The following is a 9,418-nucleotide window of genomic DNA, read 5'->3' as shown; positions in this document are numbered from 1 at the left end:
GGGTGGGGGGTTGGGGGGGTGAAGGGGAGAGGAGGGAGGAGAATGCAAGGCTTTATTGTGTCTGTCACATTAAATGATATTGCAGCCACATTCAGAGTAATGAAGACCACTTCTAAAGTCATTTAAAAGTCAAATCATCACTGTCTGTGAATTTCAATGAAGTATAATAGAAAGAGCATGCCGGAGGCTTGAGAAGAGGGTGAGAGAGAGAAAGAAGAGGGAGTCAGGGCAGTGGGAGTCAGGAAGTTGCCGCCCTCTCACAGGAAGGTGATAGATAAAACGATGAGGCAGGAGCTGCTGCGTGGCTCAGGGGAGGAGAGTGCAAATGCAAGACTGTACTTTGTGTGGGGGCTGGGCATCTTAGCAAGCTCTGACATGCTATATTATATGTGTGCATAATGTGTGTTTGTGTGTCTGTGTGTGTGTGTCTGTGTGTGTGTGTGTGTGTGTGTGTGTGTGTGTGTGTGTGTGTGTGTGTGTGGTGTTTTCTAGCAGGTGGATGAGACTGAGGCCATGGACATGAAGGTGGAGGACTCCCAAGTGTGGATTCCTGCGGAGGAGCCCATCGTTAATCCAGCCTTCCTCCTTGACTCCAAGATCTGGGAGATTTGCCAGGAGCTGCCCATCCACTGGATTCATCCCTCCCCCCTGAGTGGTGAGAGCAGGGGGCATCAATGCCTCTAAATGCAGACTATTAACTCTCTCACTGGAGGGCATCCCCCACTGGCCACATGCAGGTCCTTAAAGGTTGCATCATTTCCCAACCATATGAGCATCCAGCCCAGGCTGCCCTCTGCGTGTCTGGAAAGTTGAGAGACTGATGGTCAGTGGTGCAATAAGCATTACGATCATTTACGTGGGTAGAAGTATCAATATTTGTACTTTTATTACTAAGTGTAAAAATACTTCATTACAAATAAAAGTCATGCACATTTTACTTCAGTAAAAGCACTGAAATACTATCAATAAATTGTATTTAAAGTATAGTTAACTACGTGTTACTGCAGAACAGCCTCTTTCAGAATGTAAATTGCATTATTATCACCAGTTCATTAACATGTAAACTAGTTAAGGTGGAGTTGATTTTAACTACTTAACATAATGATTATATTTTGGTTTGCACTGCAAAACAATATCCACCACACTAAGTATAAATTAATTAGCTACTGAATCCTAAATGTATGTTTTTCTTAACCAGGACTCTATTTAAACTATTTCTTAAAGCAGCTTCAATCGATAATTTTTATAGTCATAGTGTCTCACATAGCAATGTAAAAACCGGGTGAAAGAGGTCACTCATAGTGATGAACCTACAGAGAATTATCACCTGAATCTACAGCTCCCCTCAGCTTTATGGAGCTTTATAGTGAGTTTCAGCCCAATGTTTAGCTGTCGGGCCTGCAACTTTAATGCTTTGTTCACCCAATGGTTTCATAGCATCACTTTTGGCTGCACTAGGCAGCTGTTTTCAGCAAAAAAAAAAAAAATAACCCTGTAAAAACCCACTGTGCACTGCCTGCATAGCACCAAACAGCAGACAGACACAGTCAGCTGGTGAAAGCATTTAACAGCTTAAGAGCCAGACGTTTCCCTCAGGAGCTGGTAGAGACCAAAACAAGAGCTAAAACAAAGTGAAGATTAGACTCCCATTCACCAGGTGTTTAGACACATGATGGATGATAATGTTGCTACACGGCTGCTGGATGTGTGAAGAAAAGACTGTTTGCTCATAAGTTATTCATATCAACTTAAAAGATGATGATAAGTGTTGGACTTTAGAACCAAGAACGACGTTGAGCTGTCCGTGTTTTTCATGTGCTTCAAGAAAAAAAATAACACTTTCAGGTTTAAATAATATAAAATGTCTTGCTAAGATGAAGATTTTTGCAGTGCGTGCAATATATGAAATGTTAATCTACTCCAGTCATCAGATAAATGTAGTGGAGTAAAAAGTAAAATGTTTCTCTCTGACATGAAGTGGGGTAGAGGCATATCTCAGTTTCAGGTAAAGTAAGTTGTTAAAAATTGTACTTAAATGTAATACTTGAGCAAATGTGCTTAGTTAGATTCAGTCATTCATTCTTTCTCAAAATGACTTGTAGGCTTTACTAATTAGGATCTGTGGAAAATGATTTGTGTGTAAGTATCACAACAGCAACAACTCCATTCTTTGACAGAGGCATGAAAAAGCTTGGACTGAATTCCAGCGTATTTCTCCTGAATGGTAGTAATTAGCATCAAGCCACTGGGAAAATAGAATGTACAAGCCAAAATTTAATCTAAGAGCTTTCTCATTTTACATCAAACAACAGAAAAACAGTCGTGAGTACATAAACATCTCCTCTCTGTGTGTTCAGATGTGGAGGAGGGAAACGTTGACACACCTGACGCAGAGGTCACAGGTCAGCGATTCACCCGTGATGTCGAGGACCACGTCGCCGTCAACGACTATGTAAGTTGGACCCTCTGCACCACGTCACCCGGGACCACACCATGAGATACAGTAGAGCGACTTCAATCAGCCCCAGCTCTGCCACGACTCTTTCTGCATATAAATCGCTCACTAATTGATGTTAAAACTGACTCTGTGCACCAGAGGGCATAGCAATTGCTCTATATATCTATTTAAGTAAGGCCAGTTCATTGAAGACTCCCTTAATGTCTCTCCATTAATTGAGAGGAATATCAAGCCTTTCAAAGGCAGCAACTTGTGCCTCAGAGCTCCAGTTAGTGCCTTTTTCACTTCCTTTTTTCTGAGGCAGTGGAAAGCACTGTACAAAGGCACACTCTCAAGGTCACTCATTGCTGCACAGATAAGTTACATTTATATATAATGCTATAATTATCAAAGCATATGAAATGAGTGGAAAGGCCTGGTGGCATATTTTGGTGTACTGCATGTAAACCACTCAATATTGTATGATTAATTATCCCTGACACTGAGGGAAAATCACATAAAGCAGTATATTACACGGGAGTTATGCACTCATAGCCATACAGAAAAGCAGCAGTTGCACACTAAAGATACCAGGAACATACACAGGTGCAAAGACATCCCACACACACGCACACACACACACGCACACACACACACACACGTTCAGCACTTACAGGTGAATAGCCACTAAAGCTAAATTCAAGGATAATGAGTCAGGCTCGGTCTGTTCCTCGGAGCTGTGACAAACGGTGGGAGACATGCAGAGAAATGAGACGTCCTATAATGTTGACATTTATCAGGCACGTCCCAGAAACACCTCCCGCTCAACTCTTCAATTTCCCCTCAGCTCCTCTGTCTTCTCCCTCATCGTCTGCGGCAGGAGATGCAGCGCAATGCAATTAAAACATACCAGGGGATGAAAAACTCGGCTCTCCTTTTGAAACGCTCTGCCTCTATCAGCTGAGTAATGCATACCACTGCAATCCATTCCAGCAGCACATCCAGGCTCTGTTTGTGGGTCCGGTGATAACAAAGGCTTTTGTGGCCAAGCAGAGGGCAGGCAGCAGCCTGTAATTGGGAGTCTGAACTCTTGCTCATGCCAGTAGGATGCCACATGTGTTAGCCAAAGCTTCTTTTTTTTTTTTTTTTTTTTGCTTCATCCAGAGCTCATGTAAATGTGCACGCAGACACAAATCATACACAGTCTGCTAATCACACTATTTCTCTGTCTGCCTACATCTTTTCATCTATCATACTCACACACACGTAGACACATTAAAAATATGCATTCACTTCATCTGCATTTCATAAGTCTGAATTTCAGTCGCACCTTTCCATACGGCGCACACATGTAAAGCAGAATACTCGCTGACAGAATAAATGCTGACAGATATATGAAACTGACCTTTGCCACAGCTGTCGTGTCAGAGGTGGCCCTGGAAATTTTAAACTGAATAACTACCATCTGACAAGGCTGAAGGGATGGTACCACTGTCCTTGACCCATACAGCATGGAAGGACTTCCAGAATGAATCGATCTCGCACACATACACATGTAAACGTGTTTGGTGTGTGCTTCTGCCTGCACACAAGTGTTTGTATTGTGTGTTAAACTTGGACCATTCTCACAAACCTCTGGGAGACATGTTCAGGGTCAGGCTAGGTGGCTGTTCATGCATAACAGAGGTGCAAAAAGCTGAAGGAATTCAAATCTATGAACGCACGAGCTGTTGGTGCCTCCAGAGGAATCTCTACACTGAAGCTAAAGCTCCTTATCACTTTGGTAAACCAGCAGAGTTTACTGAAATACATGACTATCTCCTTATTCAATTACATCCAATTTCATTGTCATTCCAGCTCACTGCAGAGCACAGTGAGATGAAAATCTGAGATCAGGACATGCAGCAAAGCATTTCATATGTTACACTGGCCTGTGTGTCTACATGGAAAACCCCTTTTCTGAATACAAAGCAGGGTATGAAACAGAAATGTTATCGCTACTGTTTGGATGCCAGAATGAATGTGATGAGCTCTGCTATGAGATTTAATAACACATCCAGGCATGAGCTCAAGCTCATGAAAAGCGGTGATCAGCGTGTGTGAAATAACACCAACAAGTGTGGAGATTAGAGGAGTCGTGCTTTGATTCGTTACATCTTATTGAATGACTGATGCAGTTTTCTACTTTGCAGACTCATTCATATCCAGCGCCTCATATTATGCACGGAGGTGTCTGCGCGTGGGCGACTGTGTGTTTGCATGTGTATACGTGAGCCTGAGTGTGTGATGAAATCAGATGCAGCACGGGGGTAATGGCTTTTACTCTTCATTAATGCTGCTTGTTTGCGAGTGACTGCCTCAGATTTCCCAAGGTGAACCATTCTTATCACTGTAGCATCCCACTAGAGACGGCAACTCAAAGCCAGAGTGATTAATATGTACCCTCCGTTTTAAAAGGATAGCTCTGATTAATTGTCTTTAAGGTACAATGCTGCCCATTGGCTGTTTGTTTTGATAAACACGACGTCATTTGAATAAAATATTTCCTTCATTTTCCGAGCTGGAGCCCCAGATTTCGTAACATCCCAGTTTGGGCTGCGAGGAGCAGATAAGATTATCGTTGGTCCATTGACAGCTTTCGTGTTGTTTCCATAACAGATTGTTGCCCGGAAGCTGATGACCTGAAACTTGACTGAAACAATAAATCATTAGCAGCCTACCTGTGCTTGTCATAGTAATAAATCAAACCCCAGCTATCCTAGATATCATCTGTCCCACCCTTTCTATGTGTTATAAGTATGTCTCATGAGTGTGTAATTTTACTCAATTTATCATAACATCAAAGGCGTGGGTTACTTTTTTATAAGTCATGCTTGATGGATTAAAATAAAGTGTGTGTAAAACCACTGTAATTGACTGCACTGACTTATACAGTAGATGGAAGAAAACCCCTAATTCCCATACTAAATGTAGCAGGGGACCAGAGGGGCTCAGCCATGTGTTCCTGTGGGTCCTGTCCTTAAACAATTCCTTAAACAATTCCCGCACATTTTCTACTCCCAACAGTGGATGTGTTTTGTTCTGCACTGTTGCATGTAGCTCAGTTATTGTAAGCGCTTGCAGAGAATTATGCCAGTTTGTTCTGAATGTGAAGTCAGCGCAGGCCGTCGTCTCCTGGATCCGAGCAGTTTAACGAGACAGCGCAGGATTGTCTCCGAGGATTCATTTACTAAAAGAGATTGAAATGTGGTCAAATGCATACTGAGGGCAGTTGCTGCCTCAACTCGCACGGTGAGTTAAGTGGCACTTCTCCGAACCCCATTTGGAGTTGCTCTTGATCAAAGGCATGGCACTCAGCCCCCGTGAGTCTACGAGGGCATGAACCAGCCAGCACAATGGAAAAATCCAAGGGCCATTAATTCTACCCAATTTACCTTTCGTTTGGGTTTCATTTGGCCCCTCTATAAATTCAGAGGCAGCCAGCAAGAGCAAATGAAAGAATCCTTGTTAGGCGATCATTACTCTGCTAATTGCTTTAGGAATGTGCCATGCACTTAAAGTCAAGGTCAGGAGGAGGGCGCCAAGACGTGGGGAGCTGTAATTTGAATGCTCTATTGGAGGAGGGGCAGCCATTTTGGTGCAGAGTGTGGGCTTCGGTCGAGGGAGTTAAGAGGTCAGAGATGAAAGAAATAGTGTAATTATGCTGGTAACTACCAACGTTAGAGTTTCTTTGATTGAAGACAGCTCTGGAGGAGAGGCTGTGAATGCTGGATTCAGAGATGGCACACTGTGCAGCCAGCAGTCGTGCTACCTCCAGTATAATAGAAAGGTCAAGGGTATTATATCATGTTTTATGCTCCTGGAGCTTAAATCAAGCTCACTCATTCTCAACGCTATCTTGATCTCTTTGCCACACTCATCATGCAGGACACAACTTTGCATTTTCATCATCACTCCTGATCTTTTCACTCTTGTTTGGGTTTTACATATATTCTGCTGACCTACAGCCAAAGCAGGCTCATCAATTCACGCCTTCCGCTCCTCTTCCTCCTCCTCCTCGTCTCCTGCCCTTGCCTTGGGAGAACTGACATTTGTCATGTGTGCGATTGTAACCCCTGCCCACTCCTGTGTCCTCTGCAGAGAGACGTTGGAATCGAGCTGGATAACCGTCTGGATGACCGCGGCTACTGCTGCCAGCATTGTCGCCGTGGTTACCGCTTCTGCCGTCGCTACTTCGAGCCCCTGGGTGGCTTCAACCCGTGGCCATACTACTACCAAGGAGGCCGGGTCATCTGTCAGGTCGTCATGCCATGCAACTGGTGGATCGCCCGAATGCTGGGGAGGATCTGAGGACAGTGTGCGTCTGTCTGGGATTCAAACTGTTGATGTCGTTGTAGGTGCAAATTCTCCTTTTGATAAATATTCCAGACCCGGTGTGAGACCAAAGCAGCCAATTACACACATAATTATTATCCAATTTAGCCCATTGAGTATTAGCCATTCTAAACAGTCTAAATGGCATTTAAAGTGTTGAGATTGTTTCTTAAAAGTCACTAATCATTTACAACTGTCTAATTTTCTTTGCTTATCCACCTGATTGGTTTTCTTGCTTGACCCTGTTAAATTAATGCAATTTAGTTTGAAAGATGTCACCAGAAACTAATGTGCCCTAAGAAAAAAAAATACTTGAGTATTGTCTGTCCTTACTTTGTTGTGCTTCATTTATTCTACTTTATAGGTTCAAAGGAGTTGTTCTTCATGTACTGTAGTGTTTTGTTTTTCTTGCTTATATAAGTATCAGACAAACCTGTCCCTATAAGTGTCACAGTGACACAATATACAAACTTGCTTAAGTCACACAGCACTTCTTTGATGCTCACCCAAAACTAAAATAAACTACGACACCATGAGACATCAGATATAAAATATGATATTACACATACACACTAGAAGAAAGCTATATGCAACTTCAAGACTAAACCAGGAAAACAGGCAAAAAAAAACAAGACAAAGAAAAAAACAGATAATAATAGTAAATTGCTGAAGCTTGTATTATAAGAATTATTCTCAGTTTTTGGTATCATGTCAAACTAAGGAGGTACAGTATAATTAAAGATGCACAGACCTCAGCTGTCTTTTGTGATGCACTCACTGTTGTGTTATCCTCCATTGTGTTCACTGTTGTTGCAGTCCACAGAACGCTTTAAATAGTGCTCCAGTTCAAACAGACCCTCCTCTGCCGAGGCGATTTTAATCTGTAACACCACATCTCAATCTGTCGAGCTGAAACAACTCTCATCTGTAACTAACAGATAAGCAAGCGCGATAGGCATTTGTAATTGATGTTCTGTCATCAGAATAACAAGGTGCATAAATGCCCGAGAGTATTCGAGCTATGCGAGATATTCAAAAGTTAAACAGAGAGACAAAAATGGAGCGCTCCTGTCATACTTTGCTTTGAAGTCTTGTGTTTTCTTTCTCTTTCCTGATTTTTTTCCAATTAAAATTTCATTGTATGAATAATCTCAGTTGTCCTATCATACGAAACAATAACATTTCCTTGAGAGAAACTTAACGCCCTGGGGTGTTAGTATGAAATGTTTGAATCTGACTCACGCAATGAATAGACAGATCTTCTCTATTCTCCATTAGTCCCATTGCTCATTAGCAGAAACATTTAGTATCAAATTAAAAAGAGTCTTGACAAGAAAAAGATATATAGGCTTTCATTGTTTCCATTTAATAACCTGAGGCTGTCTTAAGTATCTAATGCATAATAAATCTTTGTTTACGGTGATATGAAAGTATCATGCCTGCTATGTAAATCTGGACGTTGACTCATGTTGGCTCAGTGTGATATTAATGTCAGTAATATCAGTAATATTTGGCAGCGAAATGGATTTTGTGAAAAAGAAGGGGAAACATATTACTGTATGTAAATGTTTTATGGATATGTTCATAAATGGAGTTCAGACTGCAACCATCTTATTTTTAAATCAATAATGTCAATGGCCTAAAGCAACATGTCAAGTAAAAAATAGTGGCATGAGTTAACAAATGCAATAATTGCAAACATACTTCAAATAAACTGACAAGTGTACTGCAAAGCCCCTGAGGCTGTTCTAAAAAGTTCATAAAATCAGAGTTTATATAATTCATTTCCCACTATTTTCCCGCTTATCGCATCAAATCATTGAGTGTTTATTAAAAAGAATGCATTCAGCGTGCTGCTGCTGTTGTTGTTGAGCCTCCGCACTCACGTCGGGAAATTGTGTAAAGTGTTATTTTTTCGTAAGATGCTGTTAGTTGTTAGTTGTCTATCTGGCGAAGTCTCTGCGGACTCTGAGGACTCTTGTGTAGTCGTGAGAGTAAATTGCCATGGAAGCCCTGAGAGTCGTTCTGAAAAGGGATGGCTCACCCTGACTGGAGAGGCTGATACAGATATTACAGCTGGCTCCCTGAGAGCTCCTCATGCCTGTTGGGACAGAAGTCCAATATTAACCATGAAAGTCAAACTTTAAAAGTAGAGGCGTCTCACAATTAAAAATCATCACGGAGGAGACCCAGAAAGACGCTGGATGGTGACACTGCAGCTGCACATGTGTCAGAGCAAAAACAGAAATTGATCACACTCCAGTTGTTGCATGGTAAAAAAAAAAAAAGAGCATCCACGTCTTGGTATCCGGTACACAAATCTACAGGTCATTGAACGCATCTTCAGGAAACAAGTTGGGACCAATCTACAGGAAAAAAATCTACAGTTTTTGGCATACAGTATTCATGGGTTTCTTTTTAAATATTCAGCAATTTCTGATGTAAATAATGTGATGTTTAGCAAATTAGCTGATTTAAAGGATCTTTAGTGTTTGAATTTAAAGGCTGCTGCAAACATGTGGAGAGGATAGGAAAACAAGACCAAGTCGGGGGAATTTTTTTTTTTTTCTTCTGAAAATGCAAAACCCTGAACTACTCAAAAATACA

The 9,418-nt window shown here is 41.7% G+C and overlaps 1 protein-coding gene across 2 annotated transcripts in view; it reads left to right on the top strand.

Moving 5' to 3' along the window:
* Positions 1 to 7,960, top strand: part of tnmd (tenomodulin) — a 45,370-nt gene extending 37,410 nt beyond the window's left edge. The window contains exons 4-6 of one of the 2 annotated variants that reach the window (XM_087171721.1): positions 496 to 655; positions 2,358 to 2,452; positions 6,578 to 7,960. In XM_087171721.1, the coding sequence (XP_087027847.1) occupies positions 496 to 655; positions 2,358 to 2,452; positions 6,578 to 6,787 (465 nt within the window). In that variant the 3' untranslated portion in view covers positions 6,788 to 7,960. Of the gene's footprint in view, positions 1 to 492; positions 656 to 2,357; positions 2,453 to 6,577 lie in introns of both variants that reach the window. The other variant, XM_023398143.2, reaches the window with a different exon arrangement.
* The last annotated feature ends 1,458 nt before the right edge of the window (positions 7,961 to 9,418 follow it).

Source organism: Seriola lalandi, unplaced genomic scaffold (assembly GCF_002814215.2).
Source record: "Seriola lalandi dorsalis isolate HSWRI2012SDOR001 ecotype SW California unplaced genomic scaffold, Sedor1 jcf7180002054972, whole genome shotgun sequence".
In the NCBI taxonomy this organism is placed as follows: Eukaryota; Metazoa; Chordata; class Actinopteri; order Carangiformes; family Carangidae; genus Seriola; species Seriola lalandi.
The sequence above is the reverse complement of the archived record's forward strand: the minus strand, read 5'-3'. Positions and strand labels throughout refer to the sequence as shown.